General features: G+C 41.9%; 1 protein-coding gene and 1 pseudogene across 1 annotated transcript in view; both read right to left on the reverse strand.

Annotated features, from left to right (window-relative positions):
• Positions 1–3535: 3535 nt before the first annotated feature.
• The window catches only part of LOC115585585 (NACHT, LRR and PYD domains-containing protein 12-like), a 79089-nt gene continuing 58383 nt past the window's right edge, over positions 3536–24241 (reverse strand). Inside the window, exons 11-16 of the mRNA XM_030424061.1 lie at positions 14047–14220; positions 12340–12513; positions 5675–5721; positions 4917–5440; positions 3722–3750; positions 3536–3602 (exon numbers count right to left, since the gene is read on the reverse strand). Of these exons, the coding sequence (XP_030279921.1) occupies positions 3536–3602; positions 3722–3750; positions 4917–5440; positions 5675–5721; positions 12340–12513; positions 14047–14220 (1015 nt within the window). The remainder of the gene's footprint in view (positions 3603–3721; positions 3751–4916; positions 5441–5674; positions 5722–12339; positions 12514–14046; positions 14221–24241) is intronic.
• Positions 17152–22990, reverse strand: LOC115582966 (protein NLRC3-like; annotated as a pseudogene).

Consider the following 24241-nt stretch of genomic DNA (forward strand, 5'->3'; position numbering starts at 1 on the left):
CACTTCCTCTCGCTCAGAGCCGTGCACGTGCCAGGGGCACTGAACTCCGTGGCAGACATCATGTCGAGGGGAGGGCCCCAGCCGGGGGAGTGGAGACTCCACCCTCAGGTGGTCTCCGAGATATGGCGCTGCCTAGGCAGTGCAGAGATCGACCTGTTTGCGTCCAGGGAGTCAACGCATTACCCGCTCTTTTTCTCCCTGAGGAACGACGATCCCCCCATAGGTTTGGATGCTCTGGCGCATCCTTGGCCCCGGGCTCTGCTCTACGCCTTTCCTCCCTTCACTCTTCTCCAGCCTCTTCTCCGAAGAGTTCTGGTGGAGCATGTGTGGCTTATACTGGTGGCTCCTCTGTGGCCCCACATGCTGTGGTTCCCAGCGATTCCACCCCTGCTGGACGGGTTGCCATGAGAGCTCCCGCACCGGAGGGACCTGCTCTCCCAGGCGAACGGAGCCCTGTTCCACCCCTTTCCAGAGAGCCTCAGGCTGGTGGCTTGGCCCCTGAGAGGGACAGGCTCCTGGCCTTAGGGTTGCCGGAGCCTGTGGTGGCAACAATCCAGCATGCCCGGGCTCCTTCCACGAGGGCTGCCTAGTCATACCGTTGGCAGGTGTTTACCACCTGGTGTGTGTCTCACCAGGTGGACCCATATTTGGCCTCAGCTCAGGAGATCCTGCAGTTCCTGCAGTCCCAGCTTGAGGCACAGAAGGCTGCTATAACACTGCGAGGGTTGGTGGCAGCAATCAAGGCAGTGCGCATCGGGGAAATTGCACTAAGTACAAAGGACTGTGAGCTCATTTCCCGGTTTCTTCGAGGGGCCCAGCGACTTACGGTGCGCTCCGCCGGTCCTGCAGTTCCCCCCTGGGATTTGGATGTCGTCCTTGGAGCCCTTCAGTGTCCCCCCTTTGAACCTTCAGGGGGTGCTGACCTAAAATGGCTTTCTATGAAAACCGCCCTCCTGCTCGCCGTCACTTCGGCCAGAAGGGTGAGTGAACTCCATGCCCTGTCGGTGCATGGTGACTGCTGTCGGTTTTCCCCAGACGGCTCGAGTGTGGTTCTCCGCCCCAACCCTGCCTTCCTGCCTAAGGTCCTGACTGAGTTCCACCTGGCTCAGTTGGTCGAGCTCCGGTCTCTGTCAAAATCCAGGCTGTCCCACTGGGTTGTGGACACGATCCGTCAGGCTTATTTGCTGTCAGGTGCGCCTGTTCCACCAGGGGTCCGGGCACACTCCACTCGGGGTGTGGCAGCCTCATGGGCCTTGTGGCGGGGGGCTTCCCTTGCTTCCACATGCTCCGCCGCTACGTGGTCGTCTCAGTCAACCTTCACCAGGTTCTACCGGTTTAATGTGGCAGCCAGCCCCCTCCTTTGGGGAGCACGTGCTGGGCGTGGCCCGACGGTAGACATTCTTGTCTCCCCCTCAGCCTTGCGTCTTGCGGGCTGATTGAGCGGTTGCTCCGTGAACAGGCTGGCCCCTGCGTCTTGCGGGGCCCTCGCCTGTCCCCCTTGGCTCAGCCTTGCAGGCTCCCCCGGCAGCCCTTCCCTCCCATGGCCGGCCCTAGCGACTTGCAGGGCCTGCTCCGGGGAGTTGTATAAGTGTACATTTGTAAATAGTTTGTTTGTGGCACATGGGATTGTGGGTTGCACCGTCTCCTCACGGGGTGTCTTAAAGATCTACCCCGTACATATGGAATATGTAACGGAGTGGAGAGATAGTCTCGAGACGATAGAGAACGTATGGTTACATTGTAACCTTGGTTCTCTGAGTGAAGAGACTATCTCTCCAGCCCCTAGGCCGCTCGGAGACACGTTTCGCTCAAACTATCAGTGATTACACGCCGGCGCAGGTGCTTTATAGCTACGCAATGGGGCGTGGCCGGGCAAGCCGGTGTGTCTTAAAGAAATATCCAAGTGCCCTGACAAGCAGCGGGGGTCATATCCCGTACATATGGAATATGTAATGCAGTGGAGAGATAGTCTCTTCACTCAGAGAACCAAGGTTATAATGTAACCATACGTTCTTCCTTCATTTTTCCCTTCAGTTCATTTAGATTAAGTCTTCAGGAAAAGTATTTTTGCTGTTTTTTAAATGTAAATGTAGGTGCACAGGACTGTGGTCCCACAAGTCCATTCTCCCAGTTTTACATGACCTTACAGAACCGATATCTTTACTGTACATAAAACAATAATCAATAATCAATAATCAATCCTTGAATAAGTTTTATGTGGTGAGGAATAAAAGGTGTAAATAATCTCTAGTTGTGTGATTGAACTCCCTCCATACATCACAAATACCATCTCTCTTTTCATCTTTCTCACCTTTTTGCCTACAGTTATGTGGACACATCCCACTTTGGGTTCAGTCTCAGGTTAAAGTCAGCACCACAGATCACCGTTCCCTGGGCTCTCCTAGTCATCAGGTCAAAGATTTGTCTATAGAACCCGACGTCGCACCAGGAGGTGCACAGACATTTAAGAGAGTCCCCCAACCACAACCATATTAAACCTTTCTGCCTTGTCCTTGTGATTTCTGCTACCTTTTCAAAGATTACTGTATTCTATATCAGTGTTGCCCCCCTTCTGTGTCCTGTTTTATATGAGGCTGAGTAAACCTGATTGAAGCCCTGACTTTTAAGTTTGGCATGATCAGAATCAGTTAAATGGTCTCTTGCAGAAATATTATATCTACCTCGTCTTTTTTCATTTTGCACAGGACAGTTTTTCTCGATTGTTTACACACAAAAACTGGTACTTGAGACACAATGACCACAACATGTAACTCCTGCACCAACATCCTGCACCAGTTCTGCTAAACTACAAGCACAATTCCTGCTTTACACTCAAACTGCAGCTCCAAAACACACTTTATTCAAAACTCTACACACAATTCTCTGCATTTGGCACAATTTTCATGAAGAACATATCTTGTTTTCACAAGGAACACTCTGTCATTCAGAATTCTAAAGTGAATTTCTCTACTATGTGTACTGACTCATCACATGGACAAACACCTGGACACCGACACAACACACTCATTCCACCAGAGCAGCTCAGGTACGTTGTCATTTGGGACAACATAAGGTTCCACTGAGCTGCTCTGGTTGGTAACTGGTTCACTGCCCACCCACGCTTTATAGTGGTTTATCTCCCTCCATATTCTCCATTCCTCAATCCTACTGAAGAATGTTTTCCTGCCTGGAGATGGAAAGTGTGTGACTGAAATCCACAAACACGTACATCTGTTCTCCAAGCTATGGAAGACGCATGTGAATTTACAGTAAATTCTTCTGTTGTTGCATTGCTGTATGTGCAACTTTGTGTTGGTTGGGATGAACACTGTGTACGTTGTTTTTGTGGGAAAAATAAAATATGTCTGTTACCATGTATTTGTGTCTTCAGAGTAGAGCTAGATGATATATATCGTCATCATGATGTACGTGTGTGCAATAGTCATATTACAGAGCTGCGATGTAGGAGGCAGATGAACTCTGAACTTCAAGTGTACCTGACACACACTGTGCATGCAGTGATCCACCAATCACATTAGTTCTTCATCAGTGTGCTGAAGCAGCCCAGCCCCTGTACATGGAGTGAGTCGCTGGTAACAACACTGAAAAATGAGCAACAACAAGAGAACATCACTGATAACAAAGACTTGGTGCCAAAAAGAAAAGCAACGTCAGTTATCTGGAGTTATTTTTGGTACAAGAAGGATGATATTGACCAAACACGTGTTCTGTGTTGACAGTGTGTTGCATCTGTTGACACAACGAGGAAACAATAAGTTTGACCATTTACGTTGGTACCACACAGCAGAGTCCTGCACGGGTCTTAATTTGCAAACCCGTACCTGCCATACTTAAAACTGCATCGACCCGTTGTCGACAGTAGCACAAATTACATTTCAAGCCGACCCGCTATAAATTGTTACCGATGCCTGACCCGCACCCGAAGGAAAATTAGACGGTTGTAATTTTTATAAATTGAGTGTGAGGCATGCTGTCAGAAAATGTGTGTAAACAGTCGGGTCTCAATGAAGTTCTTTTGGATCAGTTTGGAATCTTTGTTTTTAGGTCAAAGGTTCTTTAAAAACTCACTGAAATATGAAACTGATAATACCTGCAGTCCCTGAATGTTAATGACAAACGATGAACAACTGTTGTTTGTTTTGGACATTTTAATCAAAGTATTCAGTTAGTGCCACTGAAGCAAAAGTGGCACTAACTTAATATTTGTGTTAATAAGCCACTGAGTCACTGCTGGAACATCATCAGTCACTTTCCATCTCAGAGCTGCTGTACAAAGTTGTTTCAGAAGGTAGATCCTATTTTTCCACTCATATACACATATTTACAGATAATGACTCAAAGAAGACAAATGACAAACTTCAATGATGAATGACACATCAACAAAATACAACCTGTCTGAACAAAGATCATCTTTATGATTATCTATATGCATGTGTGTGTGCAGCCTGATGTTATTGTATATACAGGCTGATTGTTGTGAGAAAACAATCAGATCACAAAGTTCAGAAAACTGAAATCTGAACGTTCAAAACAGATTTAAAGAGATTTAAAACCACTGATGTGCAGCACATTGACCAAGAAGAGACAAAACAACTGAACCATTTCTGTTACTGTCATTTACAGAGTGTGTGTGTGTGTGTGTGTGTGTGTGTGTGTGAGTGTGTGTGTATGCTTGTGTGTGAGTGTGTGTGTGTGTGTGTGTGTGTGTGTGTGTGTGAGAGAGAGAGAGCATATGTGTGTGTGTATGTGTGTGTGTGTGTGTGTGTGTGTTTGTGTGTGTGTGTGTGTGTGAGAGAGAGCGTATGCGTGTGTATGTGTGTGTGTATGTGTGTGTATGTGTGTGTGTGTGTGTGTGTATGTGTGTGTGTGTGTGTATGTGTCTCCTACAGAGACACTGAGGAACCAGGTGACCAGAACCAGAACCCAGGATAAAGAGGTTGAGTGAATGTGGTGTTGAAGGTGTGGAGGTGGATCAGTGAGTCAGAGACTCTGTAGAAGGACAGAGTGCCAGCAGGACAGTCCACATACACTGCTACTCTGTTAGAGACAGAGGAGGAGGAGGAGGAGGAGGAGGAGAGGTATGTTATTGTCTTATTGTGACAGACAGAGTAACGACCATCATCATCAGAGCACCTCAGACTCCAGGACTGATCATTCCATCCAAACCAACAGTCATCACTGTTTCCTTTCCTGCTGATTCCTCTGTAACTCACTGATATATTAACCTCTCCTCTCCACTCGACCTCCCAGTAACAGCGACCAGTCAGATCATCTCTACACAGCAGCTGATAGCAGTCAAACCTCTCTGGATGATCAGGATATGGCTGCTTCTCTGACACAAATGTCACCTTCCTGTTGTTGTCAGACAATTTGAGGTTTCTGTTTATTGTGTTTGTGTCCACTGTGAGTTCACAGACATCTGATGGAGAGAACAAGACACAATACAGCAGCAGTTTATCATCTAACACAGCTGATGGTTTATTTGTTGCTTTATTAACACACTGACTGTTAATTAGATCAAAACTTCACAATGACTCATCTTTTTGGATCTTCTTTCAAACTGACAGTTGAATGCAGATACACAAGCTTTAGATTTAAACTACTTTAACATGTGCTGCCTTGTTTTCATCAATCAAAGTGAACACACACTTACACTTCCTCAGACCAGGTTTCAGCCTCTGCTCTCCACCATGTTCCACCCTGGAGGAAGAAACAGAGTCAGAATGATCCTTCAGAAGCTTCCTCATCAATGATCTTCATAAAGCTTCACTCAGATCACCATTAAGACAAAACAGCTGCATCTATAAAACACACTTCATACACACACTCACACTTTACATCAAACATTCACAAACAACAACTAAACAATAAAAAGCAATTATCTTTATGGCTCCATAGCCATAAAGGAGCTCAATGAGAGTTCTTATCTCAGTCTCGTTGTAGTCTTTTTTGGTCTCAAACATTTCTCATTTGTTTCTCCTAAAATTCCTTAGCAGCAACAGGTGAGACTTGAGACTTTACCGCTTAAACCTTGCTCCTTTCCAGCACTGGGGAGACATTCTGAAACTTCACTGAGAGCTTGATGAGATCTCCTTTGAAACTTACAGGGAGCCCAAGTTGAGATTTTTTGCACCTGTTTCTCAGGAGAAACAATTGAGAAACAGGAGAAATCAGCCACAGCCTCACTTTGGTCTCACAGAGATCTCATAGTTGTCTAGGAGAAATGAATGAGACACTACTGAGATCTCTTTTCCAATTTTCGTTTCCTCTGGTATTACTCTGCCTTTCATTTTATAATGTGTAAAATAGGAACATTTGAACAACAGATGTCAAACTTCCTCATTCTCCCATCAAGACCTTCTGCCAGCAGTTTCCATCTGTCCCAGCAGATTAATATTCTGGTACTTCAGGCTGTGTAATAGAGGTACTTAAAGCAGTTCAGGTCTCTGTGAGCTCATGTATCTGATCCATGTTGACTACCATCTCTTAACTTTCTCAGATTGTAGTTTTAAAGTGAACGTCAGTCTCTCCATGATGTAGATTTCATGAACAGTTCCTTGTCAGTCTTCCAGTGTCGGTGTGTTGGGTTGTATCCACTTCCTCGTTACAATCAATAATATCTTCATTAGATATTTGTCTGCTATTGATCGAGTATGTAATGCCATGGTACCAAAACACACTGAGCTGACATCAAATTGTATAGTAATTTAAATATGTGTTCCAGACAGTCATGAGTGTCGTGCCAGTAAGACAAAAGTTTCAGACAATCCCAGAATAAATGATAATGGATGGTTATATCTGAACACACATCCTCCGACAGTTTGTTCTGCTGCCTCGATGTCTCTTCTGAGCAGCTGTTATAAAAGATCTCATCACGTTTTTCCATCCAAACTCCCGCCAGCTGTGTGAAGTCTGTTCTATTTAGAATAAAATCCATGTCATATGCACACCAACGTAATATGTATTCTGCACCCTTTGAATTGTATTTCCTAGCTACTCTGTGCCAGGTTGTTAGTGTTGTTTTGATCCAGGGGTTATTCTTATTAGTAAGACTGTCTACAGGTGTGTGTCTGCCTGTACAGGTGGACCCACAGATCCTCCCTCTTCTGTTTGCTTCCACCTGAGCTGCAGGTCACAGATACTCAGGGTTCTTATCTGAGCTGCATAGCAGGAATCTTTTAAAGTTGACAGTGCCATTCCTCCTTTGTCTTTTGATAGTTGCATTACTTTAAATTCTATCCTCGGTTTTTTACCCATCAAGATATATAGAGAAATTAATTTCTGCCACCCAATGAACTGTCGATCACTTATTTCAACTGGCAGCGACAGGAACAGATACAACAGGCAAAATCACCATTTTGACCGATTCAATCCTTGAGGTTAGACTGATAAAATGGAATATAGTTGGCTTCAAATAATTTTGAAATGTCTTTGGTAAGATTAATTCCCAGATACTTCATTGATTTCTTGTTACATCTTGGGCTGTATTTAGTTACCAAATCATCTTGTGGGTTGACATTAAAGGTCACAGCCTGGGTTTTCTGGATATTCATATTATAGCCTGATAATTTACCAAACATATCCATCGACGACACTAAAGTTGGTAGGGATGTGGATGGTTGTGATAAAAAAATGAAGACGTCATCCGCGAACAAACATATTTTGTGTTCCTGTCCTGCTATATATATACCCTTGATTTGCTTGTTTTGCCTAATATACTGACTGAGAGGTTCTTTAAAGAGGGCAAAGAGAAGTGGGGAACAGGGGCAACCCTGCCGACAAGAACACTCCAAAGTAAAAGAATTTGAGAGGCTGCCATTTATCTTAATTCTTGCTGTTGGATTATTATATACTGCTTTGAAAACCTCGATAAGAGTATGATGGAAACCAAATGTATCTAACACCTTATACAGAAAAGCCCATCTCACTGAAACGAACGCCTTCTCTGCATCCAATCCTACTAACATAGCTTGTGTCCTGTTCTGCTGGATATGCCACATCATATGTAACGTCATCCTCAAGCTGTCTTGGGATATATAAATCCAGTCTGGTCCAAATGGATAAGAGATGGAAAAGTTTTTCAATTCTCCTTGCCAATATTAACATATACATTTTATAATCTAGAATTTACACTGAGATGGATCAAAATTGTTTACAATCAAATGTATCTTTGCTTCCTTTGGTATCACTGATCACTCCATGAAATCTCTCCCTTTTTGAAAGCTCCATTACATTTCTGGCACAGTTTTGGAATTAACTATTCTTTTAAAGACTTCTACCATTCTGCTGTGAAGCCATCTGAACCTGGACTCTTATGTGGTTTGTGTCTTCATTTTGCTGCCTTGACTTCTATTTCAGTGATATCTGCAATCAGGACTTTATTTTGTTCTTGTGTGATTGTTGGAAGATTTAGAGATTCAAGAAAACTCCTCATCTCGTCTTCGTTATCTAGATTTTGTTGTGAATATAATTCCTTATAATAATTTTCAAAACTTTGTAGAATTTGGTCTAGTCTATGCTGCATTTTCTTAGTTTGAGGGCATCTTATCATATTTATAGTGGTGTCTGCCTGTTGTTTCCTCGGTTTATATGATAACAGTTTTATTGCCTTTCTTCCTGCCTCATAGAACCCCTGTTTCAGAAATACCAGTTTCTTTTTGACTTCTTCTGAGAATATCTCATCTGTCTCATTCTGCAGTTTCTTAATTGATGCTTCCTTGGTCCCTGGTCTAGTTTTATGGTCTTTTTGTAATTCTCTGAGTTTGGTGTATAGAGAGTTGAGTCTCTCCTGTCTTCATTTTTTTAGTGATGAGGAAATAGAACTTACTTTCCCCCTCAGGACTGCCTTAAATGCGTCCCACACCACAGGTGGAGACACTTCTTTAAAATAGGTATCTATTGCCTTTTCCAACTCTCCTTTTACCTGAGGGTTATTCAATACACTTGAGTTCAATTTCCATAGTGTAGGTTTTGGGTTATTAGCATTATTAACTGTCATACTATTAGTGCATGATCAGACATATAATTGTTCAAATATCTCAACTGAATTCTAAATCGCTTTCTCTTCAATGATAAGTAATAGTAAATCCTTGAATAAGTAGATTGAGGTGCAGAAAAATAAGTGTAGTCACGGCCTGTTGGATTAAACTCCCTCCAGACATCTACTATGCTAATTTCTTTCATTATAGAGTTTATTTTATTAATTGTGGGTTTACTATGTCCTAAATTAGAGGTGGAAGATTCCATTTTTGATAATCTCATATTCATATCTCCTCCACATATAAGCACACCCTGAGCTTCAGCAGACATCATATCAAATAATTTTTTTGTTAAAGGTCCAATCACTCCCAGGAGGAGCATATATGCTAAAGAAAGTTACTATCAGCCCATCAATCCTTCCCGTTATCTTTACATATCGGCCTTCTTTATCATTAGTCTCTGAAATGTGTTCATATTGGACTTGATTTGAAATAAGGATGGCAGACCCTCTTCTATGTCCTGATTTATAGGATGAGTGAAATACATGTTTGAAGTTTCCTCTTCTCAGTTTTGCATGTTCAGTTTCAGATAAATGCGTTTCCTGGAGGAATGCTACCTGAGTACCCTCCCTTCTCAGTTTGACAGTATCTTGCCTCTCTTAATAGGATTAAGTATTCCATGTACATTGAAGGAGACCACTTTTAAAGTATTATTTGCCGTTTCCATTACTAAAATGTGTTTCCCAGTTTTTAGATGAAGTTTGTGCGACATCTCTATTTCTGCTTTGAATGGCAGCAAACACATGAACAAAACAACAACCAAAGAGGTTTGGAAATAAACTGAAAGTGTTCGTTAGGGTTTCCAAAGGTGGGGTTAAAAGAAAAACCCTGCATGAGGTGTTTAAGTGCGGCTTTAGAGAGGGAAAGCATCTCTCCTTTGAGAGGGCCCTCATTTGTAATAAATTCAGCAGGAATCAGTGGCGGCCTGACAGGCACGCTTGAAGAGCGGTTCACCATGACTCTCCTGCCTGTCAGGTCGCACTCAGGGATCGACACTTTTTGTCTGCCATGACGGCGACGCGCAGGAGATGCAACAGCTAACGTGAGTAGTTCAAAAACCTTCTTTTTCATAAACTCTGTGTACACAAACAATGTTCTCAATGCTCGTGTTCATGAGTAGAGATCCTAGTGATGCTATGAGCAAAGTTTCATGTGGTGTTGAGACTTCTAAGTGTTCTAAAAATAGCGATTTTGACGCTAGTGTGTCCTGCCCCATGCACTCCAGTTCAAAATTAACGTGCCCAAAACTGAAACTACGGTAAATCTTAAAAGTGCCTCTTTCGTCATAATTATGCTTTCACACGAAGGTTTGACTCATATTCAATCCCAAATAAAGCCTCGGTTGCGTTTTGGCGAGAGTTTTGCTTTAAGTTGCAGCATGTGCGAGGCGCTGCAAACAGCTTTTAATTTTTGGTAACGCATGAGTACTCTAACGGTTTAAATACAGATGGTAATATTTCAAACTCAGATAACCTACAGCTTATATCCCCTCTGAAATTATTATATTATTAATCAATTATTGCATTATTATTATTATGATTATGATTATGATTATTATTTTATTAGCCTACAGTAGTAGTAGCAGTATGCTTCTGCATTCATGCAACTACAACGAGTACTACTACTACTAAAGCCACCCTACAGTAAGCCAGCATATACAAATATAAAATGGTACAGTATCATTACTGCTTGGTCTCTCTCGCTCTCTCTCTCTCTCTCTCTCACACACACATACACACACACACACACACACACACACACACACAAACACAGCTAACGTAGCCTGAGACCCATATTAGCTAGACAATAAACTAGACCAATTTCCCGACTTCCCGAAACGAAGTCATGACTTTCGAACTGGTAGGCTGATTGATATGATATGTTTTCCGAGGTTGCACATTAACACAGCTTGCATAACAAAAAGGAAATCTAAAGTGTGACAAACCCAAGAAATGACCACTGTGACTATTCACAACAGCTAAATCTGAGTAAACTCAATATCTGGAAGAAGTTTAAGATTTGTTATTCTTAACTCTCATTAACAAGCAGTTAGCTTAACAAGCACAAATGGAAACTCTTCGGAACATGACTCATATTTAAGCATGTTAAATAAGTGGAAGGCGACTTGTTAGCCCCCACAAGGAAGTTAATGGTTTATAACTCACAAAGGTTCAAGTTGCTCCACTGTCACGTCTCATCTACGTGCGTACAGTTCTCGATGAGGCAGCGGCTTCTCTCTCTCTCTCTCTCTCTCTCTCTCTCTCTTTCTCTCTCTCTCTCTCTCTCTCTCTCTATCTCTTTCTCTCTCTCTCTCTCTCTCTCTCTCTCTCTCTGCGCCAATTCTCCGCACCATCCTCTGTGTGAAAGTTTCATATGCGGAGAGGGCGGAAATTTCGCTCCAGCGCTGATCCGCCTCTGGAGGTAGTATCAGGGCCGCATTATTGATGAGCCGTCCCAGTGTGAATGGATAATCCGGAGGCGCGGAGCGAGGGCGTGTCTGTCGTGCAGTCTGATAACTGCACAGGTCCTTCACTCAACTAAATACAGAGAAATGTCCCACAAAGCAACGTTACAGGACCAAACAACAGTAACGTAGTAACTGTAACTGTCTTTGGCAACTTATATGAGGAAAACAAATACCACAGCAGTACGTGGAGAAACGTCTGTCCTCCTGTCCGTCCTCCGCCTGTCCCCCCGACTCTTCCTCACATTTCTGCTCAAAAAACAGCGTCTGTCACCAGCAAAAAAACTTTAACTCACCAAGTGTTTGTGACGAAAATAAATCACCGCAACCGTCACCGGACCGAGACTTCAGGGAACTTTCCCCCAGAAAACAGCCTCCATCCCCGCAAGTGACAGAGTCAGACAGCGTCCTGTTTACTGATGGTGATTATGTAAAATTATGTAATTTAACGGGAAAAACTTTTCAGGATGTTTGGTGGGTCAGGATCTCAATCACTACACTCCATAACAGCATCCATATCATTATAAACTGTCCGCGGGTTTGGATTAACAGGGGAACACCTGGGGAAATACCGACGTCATCAACATGACGTGTACCGTCTTGTACGCCTCTTTAGGAGCACTGGCTCTGTGTGAATCACCATCGGCGGAGAATTGCCGAACCACCGCGCCAAAGATAATGCGGAGAGGCTGTTTAAAAACGGCTTCTGTCTTCACTGTTATCAGCAGTGCTGCTGGTTCAAACTGTGAGCCAACAATCCTTAACTTGTCATTGTGACAGAGAAACAGTGTGTGAGCTCTTTTTGTCTGGTCATACCTGAGAGTGTCCAGTCTCCAGTCTGGATTCTCGAGTCCAGTCGACAGCAGCTTCACTCCTGAGTCTCCTAGATGATTGTAGGTCAGGTCCAGTTCTCTCAGATGGGAGGGGTTGGATCTCAGAGCTGAGGCCAGAGAGGTACAGCCTTCTTCTGTGATCAGACAGCCTGACAGCCTGGACAAACACACACACACACACAGGACAATGTATATTTATCAATGTGTAGAGACAGACATTCTGTGAACTATGATTTTGTTTTTCTGTACATGCATCTATGTCCTGTCTGTCTGTCCTGGGAGAAGGATCCTCCTCTTCCTGATGTTTTTTCCCCTAAATATTTTTTTTCCAACATGGGAAGTTTGCCTCACAGTCGAGGGACAAAAGACAGAGGTTGCCGCTCACAGTACAGATTGAAAAGCCCCCTGAGGCAATGTGAAAATTATTTGCGGCTTTATGAATGAAATTAACAGCAGACAGGATGTGATATTGGAAAATTTTGAACATACAGTCAGCTGCACAGGAAAAGCTCTGTAACCACATTACAAACGTTAAACTTCTGGAAAGTTAAAAAAAACAACAACACTAAAAAAAGGTCTGTTAGATGCAACAATTCATAGAGGTGAGGGGCAACACAAAGTAATTTGATAAAATTCTGTTTGTCATTGACACCTGTTGTATTAAACATTTTATGTACATTTGATGAAAAAAAATAACACAGATCAGAACTGACATGGTGATTGATGAATATAACTTCAATATGCATTAAAATAAATTATGTGATCTCTGAAGGACATTGTATACCTTTTAAGAATAATACACAATGTCTTATATGCCTACAAATGTTTTTATACAACATCTTTAATGTTAATTTTAACCAGATGCCAAGCAACATTTGAGTGGTCATTTAACAGAAACTGAAGTCAGACCTGAGAGTATCCAGTTTACAGTGTGGAGTCTTCAGTCCAACCAACAGCAACTTCACTCCTGAGTCCTGCAGGTCGTTGTTACCCAGATCCAGTTCGCTCAGACTAGAGGACTGGGAGCTGAGAACTGAGGACAGAGTTGCGCAGCATCTCTCTGACAGATTACAGGCACTCAGCCTGAAAAAGGTACACATGTGAAAACCTTTCTCTGTGTTTGATTTAACTTATAGTTTTATGTTGATAACACTCAGTTTCAGAGCAGTGTCTGAAAAGAGAATTGGTAAAATGACAGGAGAACAATGACAAAGTAAAGGAACAGTTATTGTTCACTCTGTACATGTCTTTTATAATCCTGACCTGAGAGTATCCATCTTACAGTGTGGACTCTTCAGTCCAACTGACAGTGGCTTCACTCCTGAATCCTGCAGGTTGTTATTATTCAGGTCCAGCTCTCTCAGGCTAGAGGACTGGGAGCTGAGAACTGAGGACAGAACTTCACAGCTTCTCTCTGACAGATTACAGCCACTCAGCCTGAAAGAGAGTTAGTGATACTGTTTCTGTCATCCACAATACAAAATACATCACATTTCTGTAGAACATGAACAAAGTTAGAGTACACATGTGAAAACCTTTCTCTGTGTTTGATTTAACTTATAGTTTTATTTTGATAACTCTCAGTTTCAGAACAGTGTCTGAAAAGAGAACTGATAAAATGAAAGGAGAACAATGACAACTTAAAGAAACGGTTATTGTTCACTCTGTATCTGTCTTTTTAAATCCTGACCTTAGACTCTCCAGTTTACAGTGTGGACTCTTCAGTCCAACAGACAGTGGCTCCACTCCTGAATCCTGCAGGTCGTTGTTACTCAGGTCCACCTCTCTCAGACTAGAGGACTGGGAGCTGAGAACTGAGGACAGAGCTTCACAGCTTCTCTCTGACAGATTACAGCCACTCAGCCTGAAAAAAAAGAAGACAAGTGACACATGTGAAGACTTTTCTCTGTGTTTGATTTAACCTATAATTTTAGTTTGATACACTGAAAATAGAATTGATAAAATGACAGGACAACAATGACAAAATAGAGGAACAGATATTGTTCACTCTGTACATGTCTTTTTTAATCCTGACCTGAGAGTCTCCAGTTTACAGTGTGGACTCTTCAGTCCTACAGACAGCGGCTCCACTCGTGAATCCTTCAGGTTGTTGTTACTCAGGTCCAGCTCTCTCAGACTTGAAGAGTGGGAGCTGAGAACTGAGGACAGAGCTTCACAGCTTCTCTCTGACAGATTACAGCCACTTACTACTTACTAACCCTATCCTGAAAGAGAGTTCATAATACTGTTTCTGTCATCCACAATACAAAATACATCACATTTTTGTAGAACCTGTTATTGTGTTGATGAGTCGAACAATCGAGAGTCTCGGGTGATCAGTTGATGTTTAGACAACTAGTGTTTTTCATTACTTGCATTTCGCCTTTGTGAAAAGTTCAGAAGGGTCAACTATTCTATGTCTGTCAATTTCAGTGATTATATCCTCATGTTCAACTTGCTGTCCATGTCACGTGTGTGTTTTGTGTGTCAGGCAGGTTAAATTACTTTTCTGTGGACATTCATCTTAGTTTGCCAAGATACTGAAAGTGTGTAATGGAGAAAATGAGACACTTACGTATGTATCTGCAACTGAATCTAATATAGAAATCAGTAGTAACAACACACAACACTCTCTCAACTGTCTCCAGAAGCTGCCACAATATCAACAACAAGAAACGAAGCTAAGGGTGCTCTGATTGGGATTCTTGGGGCAGATCATCAATGGCGAGAAGCAGCATTGACAAATCCCTATCACCGATCAAAAGGTTTCTTTATCTTATTGTCATCTATAGTTGTTAGTTATTAGTGGTATAATGAAACCACCATTGAAATGCTGAGGAAACAAATAATCATATTCATTTTACATTGATTTAAAGACAGAAATAGGTTTTAAACAAAATGAGAAGTTATCTGAACACTATTAAAAGAGAAGTAAAAACAAGTAACACAGAATTTAGTAACAGAGAGAGAATTTGTGAAACAGTCTGTGGGTCTTTCTCACTCGTCTTTGAAGTGTTCTGCAGCTAATGTTCCACCACCTGGTGCTTGTACAAGGTTACTTTAATCTCTGTCAGAAGATTGATAAAATGTCCACTGATGTAAATTGTCTGTAACTCCAAACTCAAGGTACTTTTACCTCCAATCAGTACTCAGTTAAATACTTCAGTACATTCATTTTGTGTAAACGTGTTGTTTTGTCACATTAAACTGCAGTTCAGTGTTTACCACTTCATGTTTCTCTGAACTCTTAGTACTGATGTGTGTGTTTAACTCCACTATGAGCTTTTAGCTCAATCAACTGTTAGCTCTGTTAGCTCTCAGTGGCGTGCACAGGTAGACACTAGGTGGTGCTAAAGCACCTGCCCTTTGCCCTCTGGACCAATCAAGTGCCCTTTTGAAAGTTTTTTTTATTTTTTTATATATATATAAAAAAATAGAGTTTGTCATTGGTATCCTACAGCATGTGAATCTATCAGTATACTTAAGATGAATATTTAGTAGGCTATTGTGTAGGTTTACATTAGGCTACATAATTAACACTTGCAGTAATTTATTTGCTAAATGACAAGCAGGCAATTCCCAGTTGCCTGTAGAAAAAGTAGCCCTGTGCCTTGTTGAAATATAACCAAACAGTCTTATTCATATTGTTGGTCTCTTTTTATTTACCAATTGCAGCATAATGCCTAGAAAGGAGAGGATAAGAGAGGAAAAAGAAAGGGAGCTACAGCAGGCAGCCCAGGGGAGCAGCTCTCTGCTCTCCTGGACAGGGACGTGCACAGGATTATAGAGGGGCAGGGGCTCAAAGTCAGAAAAGGGCAGTATGTGCGCACAATATAACACAATATGTAGATTTACTTAAAATTAGTAATTAGTACTTATAGAAAGCTAACTACTTAGCTGTGTACCTTGTGTAGCTGTGAGTGATATGCAACAGCCATTTCATTTGTGTCAATAAATTATTGTCAGCATGAGTTTATTCACATTATCATAATACTGAGGTTTAGAAAACATGCAATTCAGCTGTGGTTCTTAAAAAGCAATCAAACACTGGTTTATTATTAGACTATTCATTGGAGGGCAAGTGCAAATTAGAAATAGAGGCTACACATCTAAACAAGACAAAACCAAGAAATGACTACTGTGGATGTTGGTAGGAACAGCAATGTTTACAACAGCAAAGTCACAGTGAACTCAATATCTTGAAGAAGTTTAAGATTTGTGGCAGATAAACAGCCGACACAGACAGCTGTCAGATTATTCTTAACTCTCATTCGCAAGCAGTTATCTTAACAAGCACAAATGGACACTCTTCTGAAATATGACTCATATTTAAGCATGTTGAATAAGTGGAAGGTGACTTGTTAGCCCCCACAAGGAAGTTATGTTGATGGATTTATAACTCACAAAGGTTCAAGTCGCTCCAATGTCACGTCTCATCTACGTGCGTGGTGGATTTCTCTCTCTCTTTGTCTTCAAAATAAGAGCTTTACATTGCACCCCATTGGTGTTTAGAACTGGGTTCTTAGCGGGGGGCTTTTAATTTGAAAGTAGCGACCGTTCGTAGAGAGAGACAGAGCGGAGCCGCAGCAGACAGAGAAGCGACTTTAGGCTCAACACACTCACAACTCCATATTACGAGGAAATGCGTACGGTAGATAACCGTGGTGTTTTTATACCGCCGTTTTTTTGACATCCCTTTGCACAACAGGAATTTATGTATTATTAATAAACACACAAAAAGGGCACTTTTTAATAGGAGGTAAAAAGGGCAGGGGCTCAAGCTCCTTTTGGGCCTTATGTGTGCACGTGCCTGCTCCTGGATAAAAGAATCCACCAGCAGCAAGGAGGAAGAGGAAGATGAAGATGAAAGGTCAGAGTCATGTTCACTGTTAGGGCATTTTAAAGCTCATATTTTAAAGTTAAACTGTTCCTCTAATTTTACTGAAATATCTTAAAAGCTGTCCACATTTTATTTTAACTACACAAAGTGGTTTGGCTGTACTAAATTAGGCATTAAGCTATTTTAGCTAATTATTTGTACCAACAAGTTATTTCTATTTCTATGTTACAAGACTTGCAGAAATGTTGTATTTACCTTAATAGGCTATATTCAACCTTAAATGAATAGGCTATTATTAAAACTATTATTATTACTATTATTATCAACATGTGCCTGTAATGTTTATTTATTTTTTAAATCTCACACTGCTATAATAAGGCTGCCGTCAGTTCTACATGCCGCATAAAGTGCCTTTATTTTTCACTGAGCACCTGGCCCCCAAAATGTCTGTGCACACCACTCTTAGCCCTTATGCTGTAGGGCTCAAAACATACAGTGTGGTGTTGTCTCTCCACTGGGGCTGAAAGAAAATGACTTATAATTTTTTTCGAGTTAGCTCAGTTGTTAGCATTGTAGCATTGCCATGGTATTGTGCATCAGGGAATTTGTTTGGCTATTTGTTCAATTATCAGCAATCATTCTCAAGAATGACTCACCCCAAAACAGACGTTTTTCTCTTTCTTCTTTCATGGCTGCATTAATGTGCAGAGGTACAATGAAACTAATGAAAGAATGCAGGTTTTTCAATTGATCAACTAATTGAAATCAAAGACTTTCATTAGTTGATCCTTCACATGTGATATACAGTAGTGTGTTTCTGCAGTTATCTGTTCACTTACAGAGCTTTGTTGGAGGCTTTGACCACTGGCAGCAGCCTCAGAAGAACCTCCTCTGAAGCAGAGTATTTCTTCAGGTCAAACACGTCCAGATCTTCTTCTGATGACAGTAAGATGAAGACCAGAGCTGACCACTGAGCAGGAGACAGTTCATCTGTGGAGAGACTTCCTGATCCCAGGTACTGTTGGATCTCCTCCACTAGAGAACCATCATTCAATTCATTCAGACAGTGGAACAGATTGATGCTTCTCTCTGGAGACAGATTCTCACTGAACTTCATCTTGATGTACTTTACTGTTTCCTGATTGGTCTGTGAGCTTCTCTTCTTTTTCAGGAGGCCTTTAGGGAGAGTCTCATTGGTCTGCAGTGAAAGACCCAGAAGGAAGCGGAGGAACAAGTCCAGGTGTCCATTTGGACTCTGTAAGGCCTTGTCAATAGCAAACCCGTGGACGTCTGTCACAGACGTTTTGCTGAAAAACATTCTCACATGTTCACCGATAGTTTGAGGTAGCTCTGACATCACATTCTTGTTTTTGTTAATGAGTGACATCTCTACATACAAAGCTGCCAAAAACTCCTGAACACTGAGATGAATGAAACTAAACATCTTGACTTCATCATTCTTCCTCCCACGTTCCTCTTTAAAGATCTCTGTGAACACGCCTGAGAACACTGAGGCTCCTCTGACATCAATGCCACTCTCTTTCAGATCTCTTTCATAGAAGATCATGTTGCCCTTTTCCAGCTGGTGGAAAGCCAGTTTTGCTAATGTCTTAATGTACTGAATGCACGTGTTTTGGTCAAACTTCTCATTTGTCTGATGATTCTGAAAAGTCAGGAACTCTACATACATCTCAGTCAGGGTCTTGGGCAGCTCTCCCCTCTCTCTGGTCTTCAACACATCCTCCAGAACTGTAGCAGTGATCCAGCAGAAGACTGGGATGTGGCACATGATGTGGAGGCTTCGTGATGTCTTGATGTGGGAGATGATTCTGCTGGCCTTCTCCTCATCTCTGAATCTCTTCCTGAAGTACTCCTCCTTCTGTGGGTCAGTGAACCCTCTGACTTCTGTCACCACGTCAACAAAATCCGAATGAATCTGATTGGCTGCTGCAGGTCGTGTGGTTATCCAGAGGCGAGCAGAGGGAAGCAGATTTCTCTTGATGAGGTTTGACAGCAGCACATCCACTGAGGTGGACTGTGTCACATCAAAGTCTGTTCCTTTGTTTTTATTGGTCGAGCAGTTCAGTTGAAGGCGGCTCTCATCCAGTCCATCCAAAACAAACACCAGTTTGAATTTACTTTTGTCATAGTTGGTGTTTCCTGATGACTGCAGAGTTGTAAAGATGTGATCAAGAGCTTCTTCCTGAATGTCTTTGGTCTCTCTGATAGATTTATGGATCAGCTCGGTCAGACTCAACTTTTCTTCCTTCCATAAGTTCAGCTGGCGGAAGGTAAAGGGGAATATGAGATGCACATCTTGATTGTTTTCTTTGTTAGTCCAGTCCAACAGAAACTTCTGGGCAAGAAATGTTTGCCAATTCCTGCAATTCCATTGGTCAGCACTGTTCTTATGGATCTTCCTTTAGCAGACGGGGGTTTGAACATGTCACAGGGTTGAATTGATTCCTTTGTTGTTGGCTTCACCTCCATCTGAATGACCTCATGCTGTTTGTTGATGTTAACGTCACCCCCAGCTGTGACGTACAGCTCTGTGTAGATATCAACCAGAGGTTGCTCATCCTTCCTCTGTGCCCACCCCTCTTGTGCACATTTAAACCGATCCTCAAGGTTTGACTGAAGCATATTCTGGTAATATGAGATGGGTTGTGGCTTTGGTACTGGAACAATCTCATCTGAGTGACAAATAGAAACAAAAATCAACTGAAATGCAGGATTTTAAATGTACAGTTGGAGCAAGATGTCTGTGGAAACTATTGTAACAGAATGATATCTGTAGTTGTGTTACAGTAAACTATCTTAACATTAATATTTGAACACATCATTCTCTCATGTACCCGAACAACATATAAAACTAACCAACAGGGAGCTGGTCAGTACAACAACAGCTCTGGACTGGTGACCACTGAGCAGCTGTTGGTATTGCTGCCATCTTCTGGTTGAAATGTCACAAAGACGAGTCCTGTAGCATCAGTGTTAATATTCTCCTTCTGTCTATATAGATATTTAGACTCAAGCTCTCTTGCAGGCCTAGAAGTGTGCATTCTTAACTTCTCTCACTCTTTCATGTTTTGTTAGAATCACATGATGATGTTTAAACACCACTATCATTAAAACAACTTCCAATAGAGAAAAAAACAAAGCTGAGCCTGGTGGCTCCATAAATATATATATTCTAGACCTTTTCAGATGGATTTTAAGACTTTTAAATAGCTTCTAGGGTATGTTTAGAGAAACTGAATCAATGCTTTATATTCATTGTCTTTCAGAGTTGCAGATACTCTGAAACTGCTTCCACTAAAGATCATCAAGTACTCCTGTCTCTGCTTTCACTCAGTTATAATGCAGTCAGTCTTACTATCTTTGAATGTTTCCAAACTAAAAACTAAACTTTGTCTTTCAGGGCTTCCGTACATACCAGAGAATACAGCAGCTTTACCTTCACTCTGAGAGGAAGAAGGTCCTCTGTTCTCTGGAGTCTCTGCAACATCACCAACATTCACTGACACTGAGAGAGGTGAAGACAGAGATTATGGCTGGGTTGCACCAACAAGGAATCATTTAATCTCAGATCAGATCTAATCTGAGTTTAGTAAAACTAGTTTAAAATGAGTTAATCCAGATTTTCAGGCAGAGCTCTGCTGCACCATTAAAATGAATCTCTGCTCAGTCTGCACAATGTTTATTCTGTGAACCAGAGCACCATCAAACCTCCATCCTCTCCAATAACAATTACTGATGCATCAACCTTTTCTCCTCATTATGAAATCAGGCCTCTTTGTTTCTCTTTGCTGAAAACAATGAGCTTCTGTACTGAGAGGCCTGTTCCTTTACAAGTATTGTGTGGTCGACCCTCTTTTCTTCTGAAAATGATATTAAAATAAAGACTGTGACTGACCTTCTGGTCCTGAGCTGTTGGCTGACAGACTCTGCACCAGGTCATTCCTCTTGATCTTCTCTAAAATCTTCTTGGTCACCTTCAGAGCTCCATCAAGTGTAAAGGTGTTCACCATCAGATCCACTGTGTCCCGTCTTTCTGCTCTCTCCAGCCTGGACTGTTTGATGGGTTGGTAGCCTTCCAGGATGTCAGGCAGCTTCAGATACCATTTGAAATCCCTGAATTCATCAACTTTTAGATCCTCCAGAGTGTTGAAAATGTCCTCTGGTGTCATCGTGGCTCCCTGCTAAAGACAGGCAGTGTTATCACCTGAAGGAAAACCAGCCAGACTTCCATCAGCTGGGAAACATCAGGGAAGACCGGTCTGAACTGTTGAGAAGCTGCTGCATTTATGACCTGACACACTGCGACCTGTACTGACAACATACACAAACTGCTGACCTTTTTATTCTCTGCTCTGCTGGCAGAGATGATTCAAACACAGAAACATGACCCTGGTTGTCAGACTGACCAATCAGTGGTCTGCACTGTTTTAACTCCAACTGTCTTCTGACAGTTATTCAGAAATTTCACTGAGCTATTTTCATAATATAAGAGAAAGTTTCCATGTTGGTCCAGTTTTAAATATACACGGCTCACGAGTGGCATTCGTCCAATCAGGTGCAGCCAGTGAGTGTTTGCGTGGTTGTCGGACGGTGTCGCCTGTTTTGGTCGAGTGTTCAAAGCTGGGAAGCGTCCTGTGCTCTTGTGTCAAATGAACCAAGACTGAACACAGTCGTTCAGTTTGCAGCCTGAACACATTTATAGTCTACTAATGTTTATTTTCAGGCTCAGCTGGACAATAAAGTTGTAAAGCAACATTACAACATCGCTCTCTTATTGTGAGCTAACGTTACTTTGACATGTTGGAGATGATGTGGTGATAAGAGTGATACAAACACACAGCAGGACCTGACACTCCCTCATCTCTCAGCAGTAAAGTCAGCTCACATTAAAATCACTCAATTAAACAAAACATGAAAAGACTCATTTTGTTGAGAAAGTCACATTTCATAGAATAACTAGTGAGTTCATTCATGAACATTCAGAACTTCAAATCGTCTTCATTCAGTTCATCACTGCTCTCATCCACAAGTTGATGTTGTAGTTTGTTCATCAGAGGTGTGTCATGTTACCTGTCACAGTTCTCACCTGTTAAAGTCCAGATGAGGTCAAAGAGTGGTTCTTCCTTCGTCTACAGACTCTGACAGACGCTGCTGGTGTCTGTGTTCATCTGAGCGACAGCCGTCACATCCTCATACCTTCAAATCCAAATCCAGACACATCAATGAGGTGAGAGCAGAAAGCCAGTGTGAGCTGTAGTGCTGCCAGTCAGCAGCAGGTGTCAGTGTTACAGAAGCTCTGTCAGTCAGCGCTCTGATGGGAGAGATTTCACAGCAGTTAGACACACTGACAGAGATCCAGAGTCCAAACTGCAGGAACAATGAAGCCCCGACAACAAGAAGACAAACAACAACAGGTTGATGATTGAATGAGGGAGAGAGAACAGTCTGTAAACTCATGACAACATGTGACAAACACAAAGTGCATCAACAAAGAGACAGAGAGGTCGACTGAAAGCAACAACACACATCTGACACACATTTACAATAAACTGTCTCTTTCAAATATCTGCTCTGTTTCCATTCAGTAACAACACCATTAATGTTTGGTGGCTGAATTTAAAGAGTCCTTCACATGTTGTCACATCTCAGTGTCTTAATACACAACTCACATGCTGTATGTATGTTGACAGAGTCGCTGGTTCTGCAGAACTGGACTTTCTCTTATTGTCACATTATAATATGAATAAAATCACAATCAGCTGATCAAACTTTGATGAGCTCATGATTTTGGTCTCTCTTGTTGAAACTAAACTTCTCTCCACAAACATGTTACATTTAGAATAACGAGCTCGTTCTCTACAAAAATACATCTTTATTTTTAAAGCTGCTTCAAAATAAAATCATTCTTGTTGGTGGACTAAGAGACTGGAATGTCAGGCTGCACAACTCTTCACATTATTGGAGGAAACAGAAGAATGAAAGAATAAGCAGCTGTTTGTGATGTCATTCTTCTGGATCAGAACCTGCTGAGGAGTATTAACCTCCCATGGCCGCTCACTCACACTGTCACTTTGTCTCATACTGCTGTGGCTGCTTTGTGCTTTTCAGCAGAGCGTCTGGATCAGAACACAAACATCAGAGCTTCACTTCTTCATCAAATCAAATCAAATCAATTTTATTTATATTGCCCAAAATCACAATCACATTGCCTAAATGGGCTTTACAATCTGTACAGTGAACAACATCCTTTTAAAAAACAAAAACAAAAACCTTTTAACTGATTAAAAAAACAATGGAAGAAACCTCAGGAAGAGCCACAGAGGAGGATCCCTCTTCCAGGACGGACAGACATGCAATAGATGTTGCGTGGACAGAAAAGAGCAACAATTCACTGTTTACAAGTTACATCAACAGAAAGTCTGATACAAGTTATGTAAAGTGAGTGGATCCAGGAGACAACCGAGCAGGACGAGGCATCACCAAGTGGTGCCCGAGCCAGACGACCTCCTGTCCACCATGATGACCTGGAAGAGGGCAGGACACACAAGATGTGGTTCCATGTTTGAATGGTCCAAGAGAGAATCTGGTCTCTGCCTCTCAACTAGTTTCTTACTAATAAAGACACAAGTTGTGTTTAAATGAATTCACTGTTTCAACACAACTAAATGTTTCCTGGGAGATAAACGGGACGTTTAATTGTTTTATCAAACTCCCTGATGAAGAGGACCTCAACATTGAGAGTGCACGCAGGTCTCTTACGTCCAAGCCTATAAACCCCAATATTTCCAGATCAAATGTGGTAAAATTCCTGCACTTCTAAACAAAGCAATTAATCCTATAGAAAGGCAGGGGCACTAAAGTCTTGCAGTTTGATGGAAATCGCATTCAATTCGACCATGACTTCAGATCATCTTAAAGTAATTTCGCATAGACATTCAAATTTGGCCTTATAATGTAATCTTGATGATCTGGATCCTCCTTTTCTGCCACACCACTCTGTATATTGCTGTTTATGACTGTCAAC

Source organism: Sparus aurata, chromosome 1, assembly GCF_900880675.1.
Source record: "Sparus aurata chromosome 1, fSpaAur1.1, whole genome shotgun sequence".
Taxonomy (NCBI): domain Eukaryota; kingdom Metazoa; phylum Chordata; class Actinopteri; order Spariformes; family Sparidae; genus Sparus; species Sparus aurata.